The sequence below is a fragment of the Ctenopharyngodon idella genome, chromosome 2 (genome assembly GCF_019924925.1).
Source record: "Ctenopharyngodon idella isolate HZGC_01 chromosome 2, HZGC01, whole genome shotgun sequence".
Classification (NCBI taxonomy): domain Eukaryota; kingdom Metazoa; phylum Chordata; class Actinopteri; order Cypriniformes; family Xenocyprididae; genus Ctenopharyngodon; species Ctenopharyngodon idella.
The window spans coordinates 39,296,112-39,321,366 of NC_067221.1; the positions used below are offsets into that span (position 1 = coordinate 39,296,112).

The following is a 25,255-nucleotide window of genomic DNA, read 5'->3' on the forward strand; positions in this document are numbered from 1 at the left end:
CCGAGCTGAAGCATGCGATGTCTGAAGATAGATCTTGTAGTTGTAGCCCTATACAGAAATTCTTAATTCTAAATTAGAAGTTCTTACATTCTAAAACCTTGTCGGTTTTGCTGAATGTAATAAGTCAGATTACTTACCCAGCATCGCTTGTGTATCCGCATATTAAGGCATCCTTGGAACCTTCAATTTTGTAGAAATTGTCTGAGGGAACAAAAGTGAGGAAAGAGTGAGGAAAATCACTCTTTGATTACAGAGTTCATCAGTATGTTAAACATCTCTAGTGAATCCAGTAAGGTTAACAGAAGCTGTCATGTTGATCTAATACTGACTGACAAAAGTTATCATGGTGAGTTTCATTGATTTGTTTTCAGTGCTAATCACTGAACCTTGTTCAACATTTAAATATTAACCTGTGATGTAGGGGGTTTGAATCTTTGGGTTGACAGCAAATCGATTCGATTCATGATTCATTGGTTTTCAGTTCAATGCAAGAGTGATTTTGTTTTGTAAATTCAGAGTTTACAGTACAGTTTACATTTTACGATGATATAAACAATAACGCAGTAAACTTGAGCTCAACTTTATGCAAATGAGCAGTGATGCACTGACTACAAATGGGAGCACAGAAAGTGCAGCTTTAGCTAAGAAATGATTTTGTAATCGATGCATCAAGAAAACAAATGAATCATTACACCCCTAACATTTATAATATGAAGCATTATATCCAATATAAATAAGCTGAACCTTCATTAGTTAAGAAGTCCTTGACGGACAGCCAGGTCTTATTGTTACAAACGAAGCTCCCATTGCCGGGGTAGGTGGAGTTAATGCAGTGGGCGGGGCTACGGACACACTTCTGTCGCAGGATGCCCATAAAGAGCTGTAGACCAATCAGAGCGAAGACACTGAGACAGAAAACGGTGAGGATCATCACATCTGCTAGCTTTTTAACCGACTGGATGAGAGCACCGACAATGGTCTTTAAACCTGCAGAAGTTAAAAAATGAGAAGGTTAATATTAAATTAAATATATTACACATTTTAACTTATCACTGAAGCTAGTGTCTGTATCAAAAAGCAAAACGGATAGTGGTCCCTCACCTGGGATCACTGATATTGTTTTTAGAGCACGCAGAACTCTGAACGTCCGTAATGCTGATACGTTTCCGAGGTCCACAAACTCTGTCACATACCTGGAAAGAAAAAGACTGCAGTCATTCTCTGATTGAGCTCAAGTCTTCAAAAGAGTGCACTGATTTATATTCAATCAAAGAGAATCATTTTGAAATTCAGGTTTACAGTAAAGCAAAAAAAAAAAAAAAAATCAGGTTTACAGTAATGCACTTGCAATGGATGCCATTCAGGAGGGTGTAAATATAATATGTGCTTATATCAATCCTTCTTTATAAAAATGTGTCTTAATTGAGTTAAAGTCCCCCTGTAGTCAATAATTTTATGCCTTAAAACTCATCTTTGATCACCAAAATGACATATTTCAAAGTTTTTTCCTGTGAATTTTTTTATCATGCCTTAAAATAGCTTGAATGTAACTCTACACCCTTGCTTCATTTAGTATACGTGGATCTATGAATATGCTAATTAGCCCCGCCTCCACTCACTCGCACAAGCTCAAAGATCCACTCGGTCAACTTACTGAGGTTAACGCTGCACAATGGTATCGCTTTTTACAACGTCTGACGCATAGCGGTAATTAATATGATTAGCCTTTTGCTTGACTATGTTATCAAACTAATAATGTGTTGCTAATGTTACACAAACCATGTTCCCATTCATTATCTCAGAGTCAGACAGCTGCCTTCTAAAAATCAGTTTCCTTAGAAACACTTTGAACAACTCAGAACGTCAGTGGAGAAAGGTATATAGTTCATCATAACATCGTAATGTACATCATACACCCACTATATTGCTAAATCTACCCAATTTTTCATATCAACAGAAAAATATACCAGGATAACCTGTCTTCTCTAGAGACTCCCCTGCTTCAGAGCAGTCATAGTTAATGATATGCTAAAGCCAGCCAGCGCGCTGACGTGATTGGTTACAAGTTAATTTGTGACATCACAGATACCAGCGATTTCAAACCGTGGGTCTTTAGTTTTAAAGAGAAAATACTCAGCAATGGTGTTGACTTATGAATTTGCACATTGTTTGTCTTAAAGCATATTAAAAACACCACATAGACATAAACAACATTAAAAACTTGATTTTCACCACAGGGGGACTTTAATAAAGTTTCTCAATTGCCTTTTTACCTATAGGACTACTTGTCTAGGCGGATGAGCGTCAGGTTTTGTAACAACCTTGTTCCTGTGGATGCAAAAACAGTCCCTTCCTGATATCCTCATGCATATCATGTGTAAGTTACAGTAAACTTGTATTATAAGTGCTTTATTGTACATGTGATTTTTGTTTGAATGATTTAATGTGGTAACAGCTTGTCACAGATGCTGTACATACAGTTTAAATTTAAAATCTTTAAAAAAAAAATCTTTATATGCTGACTCCATTTCAACACGGTATTTCTCTAGTTAAGAGTTTTGCCACCAGTGGACATGACATCTGAAATCAGCTCTGTCCCCTTGTGACTTTACACAGAGACACCGCAATAATCTAATCAGCTGGGCTTTATGGGCTTTATAGGCTTTGACCATTTTGCTAAATTAATAACAAGCAGAGCGGATATTTTGGTGTCACACACTAGAAGCAGATTGTTCCCACTATGTGTGCTTACAGACAAATTAATGAATAATAATTAGTAATTGAACATCATCAGAACACAACATGATGCACAAGGATGGCAATATCAGAAATATTTGATCTTGTAGAGACACTTTTTGGTCCCCATGAGGAAAACAGCTTATAAATCATAATAAATTATGTTTTTTTTTTTAAATTTAAATATGTAGAAAGTTTTCTGTGATGGTTAGGTTTAGGGTTAGAGGACAGAAAACGTCATTAGCTCATTATAAAAACCATTACGGAATTGGAATGTCCTCATAATGATAGGAATATGTATATTATTCTATAATTAGATAAGTAATAATATACTGTATACACATCTAATATATATATATATATAATATTATTATACATGTTTTTTATTTATTTATCTATTTATTTATTTTTATAGTAAGTCATAAGGGCACAAATGTCCAGGTGTCCTGAGAAAAAGTGCATCTGACATTTACCTGACCCTACGAAAGTTTAGTTGCAAAGCAGGAGAAGAAAATAGCTTGGAAGGACAAACTAGAGCGGTTTGTTAATGAGGGGAAATGTTCATCCTGCAGTAGTCTGTCTCTCTCTTTCAGTTAATCCACTCCTCTGATTTGGTTGAGCTGTAATGCTGAATATTTAGGTCACATGACAAATCTCTTTCTGGATACCTGCGTCCCTTAATTTACATCTTTCTTGATTCCTCCCTCTTTCTATTCCGCTCAACTCCAGTCTCTTGTCTCCTTTGTTCGCTGTTCAGTACCAAGGACAGCTCCACAAATTGTTGTATTTCTTGGGAATATGATATGCTTATCTACTTTAAGAACAGTCAGTTATTTTGTTTGTAAACCCTTGTTCACGTTTTCATTAAAGGCATACATACAAAAAGGGTTACACTTTATTTTAAGGTGACGTAGTTACATAGTACTTACTCAGATAATGAGTAACGATACTCAGATAATGAGTAACTTACTCAGGTAACAAGTAATATTAATTAACTACATGTACTTACTATAGCAACATGTTCTCCAACCAATACGCCTATATAGGTTGTTTGTCACTTTCCTGAAATACGACCCATAGAAGCATTTTTAAAGTTGCGCCCCTATTGACAACAGGACACTTTCATTTTAATTCACGAAATACGACCCATATGAGCGTTTGCTAAAGTTGCGCCCCTATCGACAATAGGACACTTTCATTTTAATGCATTGTTCCCTTTTATCTGCGTCATATTTCGGGTTTTGCGTAGTTCAATTGGCAGAGCATTGCAATATATAACAATATGCAATCATGTGATCATGCGATCGTGGGTTCGATCCCAGGGAACGCATGTGTATATGCACTATAAATCACTAAGGGTAGGTATAGGGGTAGGGTAGGTTTAGGGGTGGGGTGGGTGTAGTTGTTAATAAAAAAAATGAGTTTTGTTAAATGGAAATAGGACAAATGGTGTAAAAAGTCCACACATTGCATTTAAATGAACATGCATTTTGATTGGTAACGACAGTCATACGTCATTTCATGACGACAGACGTAACACGACGCTGTCATTATTTTTACGCCAGCTAGAGGGCGCATGACTTTAAAACATAAATATAGGTCATAATAAGGTGCTTGAAAAACGACCTACAGGGTCGTTTTTTTTTTTGGAGGACAGTTTCTACTATAGAGTTACGGTTAGAGTTTGGTTTAGGGTTAGTTACTTGTAATTATGCATAATTTACTGTTATTACTATATTAAGTACATGTAGTAACGTGTAACTACGTCACCTTAAATTGTTACCACAAAAAAGTTCCACTGAGATTTCAGAGGTCTGTCAGAGGGCAAACATTTCAGAGAATAACTACTTAAATTTGTTTCTCTGTTTTTACATTTGTTATATTAACCACTTAACCACCCCACACCCTTAAACATACCTGGCATTGTAAATTATAATATTATTGGCTCTTTGATGCTTTTTTGCCTCTTGTAAGGCACTTTGGATGCATAAATGTACATGTAAAGGAGCAGCATGAACATTAAGCTAAACTTCTCCATTTGTATTCCAGAGAAGAAAGAAAGTCAAACAAGTTTGGAATGACACAAGGGTGAGTAAATGATGACAGACTTTTCATATTTCTGAACCACAGCTATCAGAACAGACATTTCTTTTAGTCTTCATCCATTAATAAAAATGAAATGTCACACTCACGCCATGACGATGACACTGAAATCCAGCCAGTTCCATGGGTCTCGGAGGAAGGTGAAGGGCTCTATGCAGAACCCTCTGGCCAAGATCTTAATCAGAGACTCGAATGTGTAAATGCCAGTGAATGTATACCTGAAAGAATACAAGAGAAGCATGAACTATTTACAGTGAGCTGTGTTACTAGTCACTACAAACTGGACTTTTTAAAGAGGACCTATTAAGTCTTGATTTTGTTTTTGAGCTCTACTAGAATATGTTTTCATGCTTGAATGTTCCAAAAACACATTATTTTTCACATATTCTCCATTGTTGTAGCTCCTCTCTTCCCAGTCTGTCAGTAACGCTCTGTGAAGCCCCTCCTTCTGAAAAGCACAATGTGCTCTGATTGGTCAGCTGGATCAGTGTCTTGAGGTCAAGAGTTTTGAGCGTGTTTGGAAAATGTCCCACCTCTTACCATAACCACGAGTTTCAACACACTACTAACGAACTCAACCAGGCCCCGCCCCTTTTTTTTTTTATATGCCTTGGGAGGGAATTATTTAAATGAGGAATATTGTAACGTGTTTGTTTCTATAAGAAAACTCAAGACTACAATGGAGGTGTTTCAGGGAGTTCAGAAACAGTGACACTGACATAGACAATAACTCCCGCTGGAGTGACTTTGTGCTTTGTAACTTTGCAGACCTTTTTCATGCTCAAACAGCAACATTACATACTAAAGAAAGCTGAACATGTAAAAAAGCATAATAGGACCCCTTTAAACATACATATATAACATTCACACAGTGATTATTTTGATGCAAGTGGTGAACTGTTAACATGCTGCATGCTCAGATTCAATCTCTTAAAAATGTATTCCATGCATGTGATGTTTTATTGGAGCTGGGTCAGACTCATCGTGGCTTTGTATTAGAGTATCTAGAGGCATAATCAGTGAATATGGAAACTCCGGTCATCTGTTAAAATCTAGGCCAGGGCTTAGACAACGGAAACCTGCGCTACACAGCTTTAGCTTAAATTTAACACTTTCACGCTCCTGTGTGAATTGGCTGTAATGTTATAGATCTTCAAAACATAATGTGGCATGTGAATGTGGCATTCCTGATGCTGCAGGCAGAATGGCGACAGCAGGCTTATGATGATGCAACTCTTACCAATGTGGTTATCAGGACCCTAGCAAAGCATTAAATTAAGACGAAAACTCTTTTTAGCATTTCAATACACATTCTGAAGCACACATGCAGGGTTTCTGTGGGTCTTAAAAGGGACTTTAAAAGACTTAATTCACCCTTACACACATTAAAAAGGTCTTAAATCAGAGCAGAAAGTCTCAAATTCATAAAGTTATGGAATTAAATGTTGCATGCATTGCAAAAAATATATATATGTATCTTCCTCAGTATTTTTGTCTTGTTTTCCAATACAAATATCTAAATATCTTTGATACATTTAACTTAAATTAAGTCTTGAAAAATTGAACAAAAATAAGTTTTTATGCTCTTCTACAAGAACAAATATCTGTCAATGAGTTATGAAAAAAAAAGTTGATTTTTTTGAGCCCATTGGCAGATATTTGTTCTTGTTTTAAGCATAAACGCACTTCATTTTGATCAATTTCACAGAAAACAAGACTTCATATTTTATTTAATTTTGTATCTCCAGTAAATGCATCTTGATTTAAGAATCTTTAGACAATTGCACTGAAAATGAGACAAAAAATACTGAGGAAGAACATCACTTTTTTGCAGTGAGATCAGAAGATAAGAGTTATGTTCATATTCTAGTGGTTAGGAGCAGAGCGATTCAAGCTACTTTTTTTTGTGTAAAATAATTTAAAAAGTAATGGATATCTGTTGGAAGTTGTATTTTCAAACTTTGAAGTGTTGCTAATAAACCTCATTGTGTTTCTCCCTAGACATTAACATTTGGAGAACATATTGATATATTTTGTTCCCTTCAATATATTCCTTAAATTTTCTTTACTTGGGCTTAAAGAGGTCATGGAAAAAGTCTTAAATTTACCTTCATAAAACCTGCAGAAACCCTGTTATGGATGCTAACATTATATTCTTGTGCATTAAAGTCAACATGAAATGAATGTACATTGATTTCTCATATTCACTCAGAAATGCAGCGTTTTAGAAGTAAAATGGGTTGTGACCTTAAAATGCACATAAATTAAATATGCAGCTGTTACTAGAGTTTAAAACAGTGAACAAACCTCTCTTCTAGAGATAACCAAAATGATGCAGTTGTGATGGCAGTAGTAAAATACAAACTGTAGTTTTAAACATTTAAAAACAGGTTAACAGAATAAAGGTGTTGCTTACTCTAGGTATTTGGTCCACAGCGGAGGATCCGACATCGCCATGAAGCAGCAGTTTGTCAAAATTGTGCACATGATGAACAAGCTAAACAAAGTGAACAAGTTAAGGAAATGAGCAGCAGTTCAGGGTTGTGCACTATTCAATACCATTAAAATTAAATTCCGAAAATTGAATTAAGGTGGCAAACAGGATGCAGAACAGTAATTTGAACTTAGATTGAATATTATATTATATTATGTTTTGTTGAAAAAAAAAAATCTGTTGTGTGACTATGCTGAATTTCTTTGCAATTCACTGAATTTTGTCCAACCCTGCAGAAGTTTCTTCTGACCTCAGAGTTGAACTTTCCACATGTTTGTCATCATGCATTGGAAAATGTCTAATGCCATTTATTGTCATACTTTCAGATTGGCTGTGCCTGTGACAACAGTTACAGATAACCCTAAAACATCTCCAAATGAAAGGGGTCATGACATGAGAAATCAAATTTGCCTTGATCTTTTGACATATAAGAGTACCATCAAAACATCCTGCAATTTCATAGCTTAAAATGTCCTCCTCATTATAAACAAAGCATGTGTTTAATGAAGGTCCAAAAATGTCTCATTTAGATATTGTGGGATCTGTGACAGAAGTGAGTACACCCCTCACATTTTTGTAAATATTTTATTATATCTTTTGTGACAACACTGAAGAAATGAAACTTTGCTACAATGTAAAGTAGTGAGTGTACAGCTTGTATAACAGTGTAAATTTGCTGTCCCCTCAAAATAACTCAACACACAGCCATTAATGTCTAAACCGCTGACCACAAAAGTGAGTACACCCCTAAGTGAAAATGTCCAAATTGGGCCCAATTAGCCATTTTCTCTCCCCGGTGTCATGTGACACATTAGTGTTACAAGGTCTCAGGTGTGAATGGGGAGCAGGTGTGTTAAATTAGGTGTTATCGCTCTCACTCTCTCATACTGGAAGTTCAACATGGCACCTCATGGCAAAGAACTCTCTGAGGATCTGAAAAAAAGAATTGTTGCTCTACATAAAGATGGTGTAGGCTATAAGAAGATTGCCAAGACCCTGAAACTGAGCTGGAGCACGGTGGCCAAGACCATACAGCGGTTTAACAGGACAGGTTCCACTCAGAACAGGCCTCGCCATGGTCGACCAAAGAAGTTGCGTGCACGTGCTCAGCGTCATATCCAGAGGTTGTGTTTGGGGAATAGACGTATGAGTGCTGCCAGCATTGCTGCAGAGGTTGAAGGAGTGGGGGGTCAGCCTGTCAGTGCTCAGACCATACGCTGCACACTGCATCAAATTGGCTGTCGTCCCAGAAGGAAGCCTCTTCTAAAGATGATGCACAAGAAAGCCCGCAAACAGTTTGCTGAAGACAAGCAGACTAAGGACATGGATTACTGGAACCATGTCCTGTGGTCTGATGAGACCAAGATAAACTTATTTGGTTCAGATGGTGTCAAGCGTGTGTGGTGGCAACCTGGTGAGAAGTACAAAGACAAGTGTGTCTTGCCTACAGTCAAGCATGGTGAGAGTGTCATGGTCTGGGGCTGCATGAGTGCTGCCGGCACTGGTGAGCTACAGTTCATTGAGGGAACCATGAATGAGCAGAGCATGATCCCCTCCCTTCGGAGAGTGGGCCGCAGGGCAGTATTCCAACATGATAATGACCTCAAACACACCTCCAAGATGACCACTGCCTTGCTAAAGAAGCTGAGGGTAAAGGTGATGGACTGGCCAAGCATGTCTCCAGACCTAAACCCTATTGAGCATCTGTGGGGCATCCTCAAACAGAAGGTGGAGGAGCGCAAGGTCTCTAACATCCACCAGCTCTGTGATGTCGTCATGGAGGAGTGGAAGAGGACTCCAGTGGCAACCTGTGAAGCTCTGGTGAACTCCATGCCCAAGAGGGTTAAGGCAGTGCTGGAAAATAATGGTGGCCACATAAAATATTGACACTTTGGGCCCAATTTGGACATTTTCACTTAGGAGTGTACTCACTTTTGTGGCCAGCGGTTTAGACATTAATGGCTGTGTGTTGAGTTATTTTGAGGGGACAGCGAATTTACACTGTTATACAAGCTGTACACTCACTACTTTACATTGTAGCAAAGTGTCATTTCTTCAGTGTTGTCACATGAAAAGATATAATATTTACAAAAATGTGAGGGGTGTACTCACTTCCATGAGATACTGTATTATATTTCCTGTCGCCGATTACGTTCCCCTCCAGTGGGCGTAGTTCTCAAAGTAATATGACACGTTGCACTCTGTCTCAATTGCCTGTATCCACTTTTGTGTCCTTAAACACTCTTTTTTTTGGGGGTCGACAGCTTATAAAAACTTAGTTCTGTCGAACATATTGAAATAAAAAACGCCATGACCTCTTTAAGTATGTTGAGGTATAGTAGGCCAAACTACACAGTAAATGAGGACTTCGCTGATCTAAGGTGTACGTTATGTCTTTAAACAAGTTGCTATCCTGTAATATTCATGATGTCATTTATGTTTATCCTAACTGAAAATATGGAAGGATTTGACCCTAGTGATTGGCAAGCATCTGTTCATTTACTCTCTTTTCTATGTATTTGAGGTTTTAATAGAGCCTGAACATGGACACAGTGTGGGGATTTTCAGAGCCTGTGGCATTTGGGGATAAAACAAGATATCGCTGGCCCTGTCTGAACTGCTTATAAAAAACATCCAGTCAGAGGAGACGCTGTGTCGAAACACGTTTGGCACAGTATTGTGTTTAAACTATATGTGGGTCATTCTACAAATGCTCTAAAGTCTTGTTATAATCTAGAAAATTTAGCATTGATGCTCCTAATAACAGTAACTTTAATTAATTAAACAGTATAATTTACATCATCTTATTATCAGAATTTTTTTGTTTGTAAATTTCTTAGAGCATGAAAATACAGAAAATGCGCTGGGGCAGAATAAAGCCGCTTTTCAACCGTCGGGCCGAACGGTAAGGAACGGTCACGGTTATATTTCCACTTGAGCTTGGTTCGGTTGTCTGTTGCCTGGCTGCCAGTTTCTCTGTAGCTGGGTAAGGCATGCGCACTATTTGAGCGAAGTAAACACAAGTTAATAATAGAAATATCTGATCATCCTCCATAACACAGTCGCTATTTACATCTCATATCATCTGTAAACTTATAAAGGCAATAACTGACGTATTTGTATTACATGCCAAAGAGCTCCGTTATCAGCACCACAATGGAAAATGAAACCATAATCTGTACCGGCTGGACCGGATCGGCACCGAATGGAACAGTTAAGCAAAGTGGAAAAGCGGTATTCTATTTTTTAAATAATAATAATATTTTTAAAAAACTAATTGAAAAGTATAGCCTATAACACAACGGATAATGTTGTTAAATTCAGATTAAATATTTTTAGTGTCAGTAATGTTATGGTAAAAGTAATTATTTTATAATTTTTTTAATTTATATATATATTTTTGTCAATTCAAACAGGTTAATTCGGACAAATTTAGATTAATTAAATTCATAATATTATTTATGATTTTTTAAATTAACCTGTTTGTATTGACATATATATATATATATATATATATATATATATATATATATCAATACAGTATATGTCAATACAAACAGGTTAATTTAAAAAATCAGATTAATTAAATATTTTTTTACAAAACAGTATTTTTAGTGTCAGTAATGTGTTGGCAAAAATATTTTTTTATTATTATTTATATATATTTTTGTCAATACAAACAGGTTAATTCAGACAAATTCACATTAATTAAATTCAAATTCAGATTAATTAAATATTTTTTTACAAAACAGTATTTTTAGTGTCAGTAATGTGTTGGCAAAAATATTTTTTATTATTATTTATATATATTTTTGTCAATACAAACAGGTTAATTCAGACAAATTCAGATTAATTAAATTCAAATTCAGATTAATTAAATATTTTTTTACAAAACAGTATTTTAGTGTCAGTAATGTTATGACAAAAGTAGTTATTTTATTATTTTTTTATTTATGTATATTTTTGTTACACATATTGTTATTCTGGTAAAGCGTAATGACAGTAACCTGGAGTGACATTGTGACCTTTCTCTGTTAAACAGTAATGGTTTTAATTGTTTCAACACAGAAACGGCTGACACAGGACTGGACACCTGCGTGCATCATGACCGCGGACACTCAAACATCTGTGCCTGCAACGAGCTGTAGAGCGCAGCTGTCACATGACGCCAAATCACTGCCCTCTTATTTCATTTGGGGAATTAGAAGAGGAATATCAGCGGATTTGGTTGGCGATGCCAGGGAAGAACATTACAGAGCTGTTTCAGAAATGAGACCAAATCCAATAGAACTCTGATGGTAAATATTTCAGATTCGCCTCACAGTGTGAGCAGCTGGATATCATTTTGCCGTTGGTCCAGATTTTTGGGCTTTTGATGCCTTTTGATAATATTAGTTTGATCCTCATTAGTTTCAGAGGCCTTATTCGAAAAACCAAACCACTTTAAATTCTGTTTCTACATTTTCTGATAATGTAAGTGATGTTTGCCCCGTGCAAAAACCACCAGCATGATACTATGATGCTGTGAATGGTTGCCAATGCACTGCGATGCAGTTTTTCTGATATTTGGGGTCGATTTTTTAGCATGTTTTTTTTTAGCATTTACTGGCCTGGGTCAAAATAGCCTGCCACCCAACTCTAGTTTCTCAATTCTCATACATACGTTTTTTAATGGTGCTTTTGGAAAGCAGATTTATATGGTTATAAAATGCCTCGCAAATGAAAAAAGAAATCAGTGCAGCTGTGTTTCTAGAGAAGCTTGTGGTCTTAAGTTCTGATATCTGTGCAAGTTATTAGACACAAATCAGAAGCACGGCTGTAAACAGACCAAATCTCTGTAATTCAACAAGCAAGTAAACATGCACACATAGAGAAATGTTCTTCTAAGAGGCAGTGGAAGGATATGAATGGACTAGAATTCGTATGGAGATTCTTCTAATGCAGTGAAACGGACTGAATATGTAGAGCGCAGATGTGGCACTGAAGCGGAAGATGGCTTTTCCCTTGTTTAGTACTATGAAGGTCTGTAAAAAGAGAAAAAAGAAGAGAAACAGTCAGTCTCAACACATGAAGTGTCACTATTCTGCAGCTGAAGATACATATAATGTTCAAAAGCTTGGTGTCAGTATGATTTTTGTTTTTAGAAATATTAACACTTTTATTCAGCAAGGACACATTAAATTGATCAAAAGTGACAGTAAAGGCATTTATAATGTTTCTATTTCAAATATATGCTGTTCTTTTGACCTTTCTATTCATCAGCAACAACATAATATTAAGCAATCAACTGTTTTCAACACTGATGATAATCAGAAATATTTTTTGAGGAGCAAATCATCATATTAGAATGAATTCTCAAGGATCATGTGACACTGAAGACTGGAGTAATGATGCTGACAATTAAGCTTTGATCACAGGAATAAATTACATTTTAAAATATATTCAAATAGAAAACATTTATTTTTAACCCTCTGGTGCTCTTCTGTCATTTTTAACTCAAAAACTTTATGTTTTGTTTTTTTTAGAATTTTTTTACTTCATCTTAATGGTACGAAACTTGGTAAAGGTTTTGGCACTTGCTATGTGAACACACACACACACACACACACACACACACACACACACACACACACAAATCATGGACATGATTCGAAAAGGCTAAATGGTCTTGAAAAAAAATACTCACACTTGTATTATTCACGGTCAAAACTGAGCGCATTGGAAATGAATGGGAAACTAATTTCATCTAGTGGAAACGTTTGGTACTGCACCCAATCAAAATCTTACTGAAAGCTCATTTTTTGAGATATTAACCTCAAATTTGGAGCACAACTTGTTTAGATTCATGGCTTTGTTTTTCTTGCAGTTTTAGAGTAAAACATGTTTTACAAAATATATATTTCATATAAAAATTGAAAATAGTATATTTGTGCATGTCATTCCAAACCCGTAAGACCTTCATTCATCTTCGGAACACAAATGAAGATCTTTTTGATGAAATCCGAGAGGTTTCTGATCCCCCATCGAAAGCAATTCAAGGTCCAGAAAGGCAGTAAAGACATCATTAAAACAGTCAACGTAACTATAGTGGTTCAACCTTAATGTTATGAAGCGACGAGAATACTTTTTGTGCACAAAAACAAAACAAAAATAACTTTATTCAACAATTTCACTACGACCAATACAATACGACCAGAGATACAAATTAAATAAACTTGTTTTTCAGATACAGTAGGTTTATTCACCATGTATACATTTATTTAACATATTTTGTTTGATTAACATTAATGACAAACAAATATTTAATTAGGCTACTGTCCCTTTAAGACCGAATTCATGGATGTAATATACTGACACATATTTGGTTTTCACCCACCTGTTTATGTCCACTTTATGTCCGACTGTATTTACATGAGATACTCCACACGATGGACGTTTTGGCAACTATGTGTGCATTTGACCATTCAGGCGCAATGAGAACTGATCGCGCACTGTCTGAGAAAACTGGATCGTACGCAAGGAAAGAGAGAGAGCACTTCTGGTGTGTGTCATCCAGTGTGATTCCGCCTATCCTGCCTTCACTAACGGCAAGTTAATCGATAACGAATTGTGATTGGATGGTAATTTTGTTCTACGACAAATTTGATTGGGCTGACAAAACACTACTACTACTCGTTCTATCAGTCATGAAATTTTAGGAAAGATGAAATACGGGATGTCTGGTCACCCTACCTAGGCCATTTAGACAGTGCACTTCCAGGTTCTACGTCAGAATGCTGACTCATTATTGGCCGACGCTGTACACTGGTACGTTGCTTTCTATGGGGGATCAGAAACCTCTCGGATTTCATCAAAAATATCTTAATTTGTGTTCTGATGAAAGAAGGTCTTGCGTGTTTGGAATGACATGAGGGTGAGTGTTTATTGACAGAAATTTCATTTTTGGGTGAACTTTTTTCAAATTAACTTTTTTTTTACTTTTTTCACTTCAGCAATAATCTGCCAAGTGTTATCTTTAAAAAGAGACCAAACTTCAGTCTGTGCTCCAAAACATTCAAGATTTATGACAGTATAATTGGAAATTTCATTTATAGGTCTATGCTCAAAAAGTGAATAAATGGATTATAACTACTGCATAATTATAATTTAGTTCCATAAAATTCCCTAAAAATGCAAAATATTAAATAAAAAACATTATCGAACTAAAATATAATACATTCAATTAATTGAAATAAAAAAAATAAATAAAAAATTGGTCATTTTTGACTGCCATGCACCAGAGGGTTCAAATGTAATAATGTTTCACAATATCACTTAAAAAGCATTTTAAAAAGATAATTTATAAAAAAAAGATATCTAACTTAACTGTTCAGTTATGTACAATATTTCATCAATCATACAGATATATCACAATTTATCAGTGTCCAAATTGGCCAATAATATTGATTTTACATGATCTGCATCAGAGTTGCAATATTAGAAGTCTTCTGCTGTTAATTATGTTCATAACTGTATAATGGGTTGTTAGTAAAAACTATTGAATGAACATATAAAATTAAATTAAAACTGAATCAAATCAACTAGCCTTTTTTGAGAATGGAAATGTTAGAGATACTTTTCAGAGGTTGCTCTATGCGGAATTGATTGAGTTCTCAATTATGTGTCAGTTGTTTCTCCTAATATTTCTTAGAGAAAAAAAAAATGAGTCAATAGTTATCATATAGTAATAGTAGAGTGCTATAAATAAATGTGGACAGCAGCTTGATCATTTGATTGCAGACTATATCTTGGCGAATTTGAGACATTGTCTCTTTTGAAAGTTTAAAAGTTAGATTACTGGATTCTGTGTTTCAGGAGATGTTAGAAATAAATTCAATTCGCTCTCCAGGAGAAACCAGAGCAGAACCAAGAGGGTGATTTCAAGGTAGATGATTCAGAAAAACAGAAAATGTTTTCCCACAGCTTTTAAGAATGCACAAGTACGTCACTCGTTGCTGTGCAAGACAAAATCATTACATGCACTTATATAAATACATCTGTTTATTCATGGACTGCGGCAATTTTCAACTCAAAATGAACTTCACATCCATTAGGCCTCATTTACAGCACTTATTCCTTTTTTAAGATGCACTAAAACATCTGAAGGCCACTCATAACCTCAGACTGACTCACCCTCTGATTTTTGAAGTAGAAAGGGTCGATGTCCTCCAGCGGAACTCCGACCAGTCCTGCGGGGATGTCACCAAAAATACGAGGCAGCACCTTCCCGGCCTCCAGGTCAGCACGGGGTTTGGGCTCCTCCGTGTATCCGGGGTCCGCCTTGTAATCCTTCGTGTTCTTCGTCCGCTCTTCGCTGATCCTCTGCTCGATGGCCGCCAGAGACTCTCGAGTGTACGGTCGCAAGCCATCAGGACCCGCTGGTAAGAGCATGGTCGCCATCTTTTCATCCTGATCGTCCTGTACTAGAAGTTACTCAAAGCTAGATGGAGTCGGCCATGAGACAGAGAGAAAAATATAGTTAGAAAGTCACTCTGAAGCTATTGAAAAGCTTGTTGTTTTGCAATTTACAGCACAATGACTGTGGGCTGAGTCCCTCTGGAGTCACCTGCAATACTCAAGGGCATGATGGTGATCCCTCAGTGACTCTCAATTTCACGGGATGTACCTACCAGGGATTAGACCTGTAACATCTAAAATCACAGTTCATGCACTCTTAAAAATAAAGGTTCCAAAAGGGGGATGCAATAGAACGACGATTTTTGATTCCCTAAAGAACCTTACAGTGAACAGTTCTTAAAACAACCATTTTTTTTCTTAGTGTGAAAATAATGAAAAGAGTCTTTTTCCACTGTGAAGAACCTTTTGTGGAATGGATGATAAAGGTTCTTCATGGAACCATCGATGCCAATAAAGGGCCTTTATTTTTAAAGTTACCCTGTAGTCAATAATTTTATCCCTTAAAACTCATCTTTGATCACCAAAATTACGTATTTAAATGTCTTTTCCTGTGAAAAAATTTCTTCATGCCTTTAAGGGTTAGTTCACCCAAAAATTAAAATAATGTCATTTATTACTCACCCTGATGTCGTTCCACACCCGTAAGACCTTCGTTCATCTTCGGAACACAAATTAAGATATTTTTGATAAAATCCAATGGCTCAGTGAGGCCTCCACTGGCAGCAAGACAATTAACACTTTCAGATGCCCAGAAAGCTACTAAAAAACATGTTTAAAATAGTTCATGTGACTACAGTGGTTCAACCTTAATGTTATGAAGTGACGAGAATACTTTTTGTGCGCCAAAAAAACAAAGTAATGACTTTATTCAACGACATCTAGTGATGACCGATTTCAAAACACTGCTTCATGAAGCTTCGAAGCTTTACGAATCTTTTGTTTCGAATCAGTGGTTTGGAGCGTGTATCAAACTGCCAAAGTCATGCCCCCCAGTGGTGAACCATTGAAATTTCGAAACACTTGATGTAACGAAGCCTCGTTTACTGAAATCACGTGACTTTGGCAGTTTGATACACGCTCCAAACCACTGATTTGCTCCAAACCACTGAAGCAGTGTTTTGAAATCGCCCATCACTAGATATTGTTGAATAAAGTCGTTATTTTGGTTTTTTTGCCGCACAAGAAGTATTCTTGTCACTTCATAACATTAAGATTGAACCACTGTAGTCACATGAACTGTTTTAAATATGTTTTTAGTAGCTTTCTGGGCATCTGAAAGTGTTAATTATCTTGCTGGCAATGGAGGCCTCACTGAGCCATCGGATTTTATCAAAAATATCTTAATTTGTGTTCTGAAGATGAACGAAGGTCTTACAGTAATTAATGACAGAATTTTCATTTTTGGGTGAACTAACCCTTTAAGCCATGAAAAGGCGCCGGCAGGTCTCTAGTAGAGTGCCAGTTGTACTTCAGTACCACTAAAGGACCTGCACAGAACACTAACGCACGTACACAGATACTTCAAGGTTGACGTTGGTCCAGGCTCCAACTATAAACAGGAACGTTTCTCAAAACATACTGATAAGTTGTACTTTCCTCTCAGTGAGAGGTACAGACAATATTCATTATTATTCTCTAGTGTTTGAAGATGAAAAGGAAAATAAATGCTTTAACATAAGTTGAAGAAGTCATTCAAATAATTTAATATTTAGAAAGATAAATGTTGATTTATAACTTGATTAGGTAAATGAAAGATGACATGTATTACATGTATATGAAAGATATATATTGAAGCGGCAGTGGATTCCAGAATCCAACCCTTTAGAGTATACACGGATCTATGAATATGATAATTAGCCCCGCCTCCACTCACTCGCACGAGCTCAGAACTCGGTCAACTTACTGAGGTAAACTGCACAATGGTAACTCTTTTTACAACGTCGGACACATAATGGTAATTCAAACGATTAGCCTTTTGCTTGAGTACGTTATCAGACAGCTAATAATGTGTTGCTAACGTTACACAAACCATGTTCACATTCACAACTCAGACAGCTGTCTTCTAACAATCAGTATCCTTACAAATGCTTTGAACAACGCAGAACGTCAGTGGAGAAAGGCACATAGTTCATCATAGCATCATACACCCACTATATTGCTAAATCTACCTGATTTTTCATATCAACAGAAAAATATAGCGAGATAACCTGTCTTTTCTTGAGACTCCCCTGCTTCAGATTAGTCATAGTTAATGATATGCTAAAGCCTGCCGGCACGTTGACGTGATTGGTTACAAGTTAGTTTGTGACATCACAAACAGCAGCGATTTCAAACCGCATTTTTGAAACTGTCTTTAGAGGCTCTCTTTGGTTTTCAACTATGGTAAATAATGTGCTCACTCACAGAATCAGACAATACTGCTTTTTACATAACACAATTCCCGTTATGAATTATAATATCGTTTGGTTCGTTGGTCCGTTAGGTCGGATTGCTTTCACAAGAACCGCTCCAGAGTTCGTTTGAAAGCGTACCGAGACCACCTCTTCAAGGAGGTCTCAGTTCGCTTGTTTGGTCCGCTTTTGGTGCGCACCCGAGTGCGATTGCTGCATTCACACCTGCCCAATCGAACCGCACCAAAGGGGATAACGAACTCTAGTGTGATTCAACCGAACTAAATGAGGCAGGTGTGCACCAGTCCGCACATGACATGAAGGAAAAAATTATATATATTGTGGCTGCAAATTAAGAAATCGTTCTCTTGTTGGCCATGATTTACTAATTTTTTTCCCTTGTTTTAAGTAAATCATGCGCACAATATAATCATTTGTTCCATTGATTTAGTAAATCGTGGCTACTTTGTTCCCTCATTTTGACTTAAGTAAAACGCGGCCATAATTTAGTAAAACAAGGGAATGACTTATATCGTTTGCACGATTTAGTAAAACAAGGGTACGAATTATTATATCGTTTGCACAATTTAGTCAAACGAGGGAACAAATTATTATATCTTGCGACTCGATTAGCTGTATCAGGCGAGTTTAAATAGAGTTGAAGTTAAGGGTACGATTACACAACAACAATGTACTAAAAACAGAAAAGTTTTTCCTTTGCGTTTTTCACGTACGGACGACAACGTTGTCAAAATGATCCCCGCGAAAATTGATAAAAATGCTGTATTCTGCTGCTAGGCCAGTAGTTGGCGATGTCACAAATTCACGTTTTTGTAGTTTATTGGAGACCACGGTAATGGTGTTGCGTAAATGGCCTCTAAACTCTGCAGGCCCTTCAGGAACTGATGGTGTGTTCAAGTCATGTTGGAAAGATCGTATTTACAAGTTGAACACACATGAACGCCACCACAAAGTTGTAAATATGAGTGGGAAGATTGGGATTTTCTTTAAGCCCCAATCTTTACAAGTTGGGGGTGTGTCAGTGAAAAACATGGCGGAATACAACAAAACTTAAAGGTATTTAGTAGTGACATTGTCAGGCTTATAAGCTAACTGCCTGCACAAAATACAGACAGCATTGTAATATAACAATATAATATGTAATGATAAAGTTTACAGCTTCATATATTAACAAAATAAAAAAGCAAAACACATCTGATGCACATTCTTTGTTCATTTTCTAGAAGTAGTGATTAAAAGCCTTGCTGTAATTTTGTGTAGTCAATTAAGAGAAGGTACACCACCATCTTGCTCTGACGAAAGTGATTTGAACTTCCCACTCTCAGAAAAAACAAAATCTGTCACTGGACCATGCAGTTCCCATTTGAAAAGGTACTAGTAGCCATTTAGGTACTAATATGTACACTTTAGATAATATTATTTTCCTTTAAGGTACTAATATGCACCTTTCAGGAGTAAATGAGGTTCAAAAGCGTACCTTTTGAAAAGGGACCACCCCAGTGACAGCTTTTGTGCCTTTTTTTTTCTGAGAGTGTACGGTTCTTCTGCTAAGACACCTGTGTGAACTTGAGAACTGACTTCATACATACACTAAAAATCACCAAAACACCAGCTGATTCAAACACATTGTGCAAAAATAATGAAGAAAAGTAAAGAGAATGACCTGCAGCACTGATCTGATATTTCATTATCTATTGCAGAATTTTTTTGACCTAAAATATTTCTCTGTACGGTTCTTTTCCATTGAATTTGTAATTCTCATTCTCGTCCTCCTCCACCATGATGATTCTCATTGTATTATTACTGTAATCTGTAATACAGTAATTCAAATTATCCTGTCTGACCAGGGTTGGTAAGATTTTTTAATGCTTTTTTAAAAAGTCTCTGATGCTCAACGAGGCTGCATTTATTTGATCAAAAATACAGTAAAAACAGTAAGGTTGTGAAATGTTATTACAATTTAACAGAACTGTTTTCTATTTAAATATTTTTTCAAATGTAATTTATTCCTGTGATCATTTTTATGCAGAGGAATATGATCTGGACATGTTCTTGACAGGATTTGTACGATTTTTCCAAGTAGTTCATCATGGTGACTTTGCATGAAAGTTACAGAAACAAATTCCAGTAGTTGTGTGCAAGATTACCAATTCCATCTAGTAATTTCTTGAATATTCATTAAATAGTGTTTAGAAATGTTTGACGTTCCTTTTAAATAAAGGAGGATTCATTCAGTACAGTTATACTGTATGTTGTATAAGGAATCATCCACTAAGTCCACCGTAAAGAAAAGCTTATCCAGCCTTGACCTTCTAAACTTCCTGCTTCATCTCTCATCCTGAATGGAACATCAAACTAAATTGGTGTCAGGCAGGGCATATATTAAAACTGACGACTAACAGGACTAACCCGCTCTTATTAATAGCCTGTGCTTTTATTGCAGTTTAACTCCGCAGCTGGAGTGACGTGTTTCTGAAGATTAGCGCGTGGAGAAGGAAGTTCCAGTTCTACTCTTGGCAGACATGTTTTCAATTCTTCACCAGAGCCAGAAAGTGTTATCTAACCCACAGTCTCAAAGTGGCTTAAGCGGCTTGATCTGACCCACAATTCTCAGCAAATTACTCAGCTGTTACAGTAGTTTAGACACATATAAATGTGGGATGTCACTTCTGTTATGCTTCTACTTTAAGAAAACAAGCAAAAACATACACCAACACAAGTCTCCAAGCTGGTCAGGTGCTGCTAGTCTAGTATAGCAAAACTAGCTGGAGAAGGTTAGTTAAAGGGATAGTTCAACCAAAAAAGTAAACTCTGTCATCATTTACTCACCCTCATGTCGTTCCAAACCCATAAGACTTTCATTTATCTTCGGAACAAAAATGAAGATATTTTTAATGAAATACGAGAGATTTCTGTCCTTCCATTGACAGTCTATGCAACTACCACGTTGACTCTTCAAAAAGTTCATAAAAGGAATCCATATGAATTGAGCAGTTTAGTTAAAATTTTCTGAAGAGACACGATCACTTTATATGATGAACAGATTGAATATAGGCTTTTATTCACATATAAACATTCATCAACTCACACATCAGTTGTGGTAACTCAAGCATGTTCGCTTGATGTGCGAAAACCAAATGAGGTTCATTCTCGTGTTAAGCCTGGAACACACCAAGCCGACGGTCGGCCGTTGGGCAGTTTTTGTTAGTTTTCTCATTGTGTCCTGCACCGTCAGCTGAAGTTGGTCCTCGTCGGCTTTTTTTCAGCCGATTCGACGTGTTGAATCGGCGTTGGAGCTCATCGGTCAGTCGGCCCATTTGATCATTCTGATTGGCTGTTCAACTACTTCCACCTGCTGGTACAGAAAGGCATTTCTTCTTACGCAGGCGCAGAATGGACGTGCAACTTGGCTGTCGGGTATCGAGTGTCGGTTTGGTGTGTCAGGGCAACTTTGGACCCAGACGCTGCCAATGTGAGCCAACCCCGCAGTCTGCTTTCGACGCCACTAGTTCGTCTGTGTCAGCTTGGTGTGTTAAGCAGCACGTTAAAACTTCTGCAAGAACCAATGAGGTTCATTCTCGTGTTAAGCCGGGTGCACACTGTGCGATTTATAATAGTCCTTTACGATGGTTGCTTGTCAGACTGTACGAACATGATCCTCATGTCACATTGTGGGATCTCAGCTGTCCTATATGTCAGACTGTACGACAGTCAAGACGCGTTAAAAAGGGACGCGCATGAAAACTTGTCCGGAGTTTTACATCATCAACCCACACACATTCGGTGACAGTGAGCTGCATTACACGCGGGACTGAAATGGTGGCGAACAAAGACATCTCTATCGTTAATTTTGATCACGGCTTGTCTTGAAAAACGAAGACAATTTGACATTTCTCGTAGGAGAAGTCACACTGGAGGATTGTGTGCCAAAACTTCTGACACTGCCAGAATTTCATCAGAGGTAAAATTTGATAGCAACGGTCACCGGCTGTCTGTGAACATGTCAAACTAGCGATCAAAGACGACAGATTTTAGGCTAGGATTATAGGAATCTTTTAGGATTTGCAAAATTTGTCTCCGATGACCAAATCGTGGCCAAAATTGCACAGTGTGAACCAGCCTTTACACAGCATGCTAGAGCTTCCGCAAGAACCAATGAGATTTGTTTCCGCACGTCAAGCAGGTTCGGTTGAGCATTTGTTTATGTTCGCTAATCAATGTTTATATGTGAATAAAAGCCTCAATTCAATCTGTTCATCATATAAAGCAATCGTGTCTCTTCAGAAAATTTGGACTAAACCTAAAATTCATATGGATTAGTTTTACGATCTCTTAACGAACTTTTAGTGGCGTTGACTGTCAATGGAGGGACAGAAATCTCTCAGATTTTATTAAAAATAAGAAGCCTTTTGAGGGCACCAACATGCTGGTTTTAAGATGAACTGAAGTGGTTGATGTCAAGCCTCACTATACAAATCGCGACAAAATACTGCACAACCACAGCAGTGACTTGATACTCTCAGAAGGCAAAAATCTGATTTCTGCATCACAAATGCCACCAAACATAATTGCAAAGTTTACAAATTGAATTAAACTAAAGAGGTATTAATTTTAAATCAATTTTATGAAGTAAACAGCTCGTAAAAATATTTGATAACTAGAAAAAAACTGAATTAACCCGTTAAGCATGAAAGTATTAGAGAATCATTTAAGACATTTCTCTTTATATAGAACCTTTTTGGCATACACGGTTCTATAAAATTGAGTCGAGAATACTAGAGTTCTATTTAGAACCCCAGTGAACCTTTATTTCTAAGAGTGTATTAGAGGATCATAATACTTGTCTCGGTTCTCATTTAAAATAACAGGTCTGTCCCCATGTACAGTATTTCTGAAGCTTTCAGACCAGCCTTACAGCCATAACAAAGACCATTCAGAACATAAAAAGAGTCATTTAAATTACAAATCCGGCATATAATTTCCTGACCTTTGATCAAACTGATGAGTGTTGAAATTAATGTTTGTAAATGCCTGTATTCATAAACTATAATTCAGCTCATAATGCAAAATCAGAGTGATTTCTGAGTGTGTGTCGTAGCGCTTTCTGTGATGTTCATCTAAATGACTGTCACATTCTCTCAAACATAATGTAATCAAAGTCAGGATTTTGTTAATCATCTTGCTTTCACAAACACAGTTATATTCTGTTTTGTATTCGTACTACACACTTGTGCTTTCTCCTGTTTCTTCATCTTTTTGTATCTCTACTCTTGACTGTATTAACTTTTTCAGCAGGTTATTTTACTTTTAATAAACTTGTGGATTTAGAGACTCTCATCATGCAGCATGGCTGATTTAGGCAGTCCTCATCAAAATTCAATTTAGTAGACCAAATTCTCTTTTTAATATGTATCTTAAATTTTAATCCTACGCTTCATGACACTATTTTTGGTCTATTTTCATTGGTTGAGGAGAGAACGATAAAAATAGTTGGCCATATGGTCATACTAATATTCAATACAACAGCTAGCTTGTGTAATATTGTAATATTTCATCCAACAGACAAAAGACACCTGACAGTTTTTAATCAAATTCACGCAGGAATTGCTTATTCTTTCAGACAATGTGGAACCAATGCAAGCATTCTGAAGCGCAAATATTTCCTCAGAGCAAACCGAGATTGTATTACATATTTAGTCACTTTTACTGAGAATTAAGGCATCATGATCATTACAAACATCCAACCATCCATTCATTTTCTATATGTCACTATATCACTTTTAAGGTAGGCCTATTCATAACGCTGTATACATAATGTAATGCATTAAATCTTTTCACAAATAAACTATATTAGTGATCGATTGATCTATCGGTCATGCTGATGAATCAATATTTGGCCATTTTGAGATTATCAGCATCTGCTGATAAACAATATTTTTATTTTATTTTTTTTTGTGTGTGTGTGTGTGTGTGTGTGCGTGTGTGTGTGCGTGTGTGTGTGTGAAGTAAGTAAATATTGTGTTTTTGTTTATATTGTTAAGCAATTTTATGTACATCTCAATTGCTTATTTAATTATATAATGCAAATTATTTGCATTTTATTGGCCAGATTGTAAGTGAAAACCTCTGCTTGAAACTAATTAGGCATTATATAACCCTAACTTATGAAACAAGTTGTTGGCTATGTGATTTAACATATTACAGTACATACTGTTTAAATATTATAATGCATTATAACAATAACATATGATGCATTATATTATTATGAATGCATTTTAATGCATTAGGAAATCTTAGCATCATTTATGTTGTTTTCCATGATGTCGGTGTTATTTTAGTATACTATTATAGTTTTTATTAATATATTGAATGTGTTTATATTTATATTATATTTTGAATATAGTTTAATTTTAGTTCACGTTTTAGTAATGTTGCTGTCTGTTTTGTCATTTCCATTCGTTTTTTTTTTTTATTTGTATAGTTTTTATTAATTTTTGTTTTAGTTATAGTTATTTTAGTACATCATATTAAACTAAATTAAAATGAGAAATGTTGCCTGCAACTAGCTGAAATAAAATAATGTTTTTTTTTTTTCAAGTAACAAAAAAAATATATGGTTTTAGATTTAGTTGATGACACTTAAGTAAAGAGTTTAAAATATTCTGATAATTTATATTAAAGAGAAAAACACAGTGTTCAAACATCCACTATAGCACACACACACACACACACACCTGCTGTTGAGAGTTATCATAGCGATCACATTGGAAAAAGGACAGTATCTTAATTGCAATATCTTTTTAAAAAAACATTTTAACTGGGATTTCAGAAAGATATCCAAGTCCTTTCCTCCAGAACTAAAATTCCTGAAAATTACAACAACACACGAGTCACACATTCACTGATTTCTCACTGCTCTGACTAGCCTGTTAAAACCAACAGATCCATTAAGGATCATTAAATGGGAGGCGTCATGTATAGTGGTCACCTATAATGCATTATATCTGTGTCCTCCCTGCAGGCCATCTGAACTCCAGTGAATGAGAGACAAGTG

At 36.3% G+C, this 25,255-nt stretch overlaps 1 protein-coding gene across 1 annotated transcript in view; it reads right to left on the minus strand.

Moving 5' to 3' along the window:
* The window catches only part of scn12aa (sodium channel, voltage gated, type XII, alpha a), a 66,474-nt gene that overhangs the window by 39,311 nt on the left and 1,908 nt on the right, over positions 1–25,255 (minus strand). The window contains exons 2-8 of the mRNA XM_051913287.1: positions 15,506–15,812; positions 12,239–12,357; positions 7,256–7,345; positions 4,929–5,057; positions 1,102–1,193; positions 745–987; positions 138–201 (exon numbers count right to left, since the gene is read on the minus strand). Of these exons, the coding sequence (XP_051769247.1) occupies positions 138–201; positions 745–987; positions 1,102–1,193; positions 4,929–5,057; positions 7,256–7,345; positions 12,239–12,357; positions 15,506–15,772 (1,004 nt within the window). The 5' untranslated portion in view covers positions 15,773–15,812. The remainder of the gene's footprint in view (positions 1–137; positions 202–744; positions 988–1,101; positions 1,194–4,928; positions 5,058–7,255; positions 7,346–12,238; positions 12,358–15,505; positions 15,813–25,255) is intronic.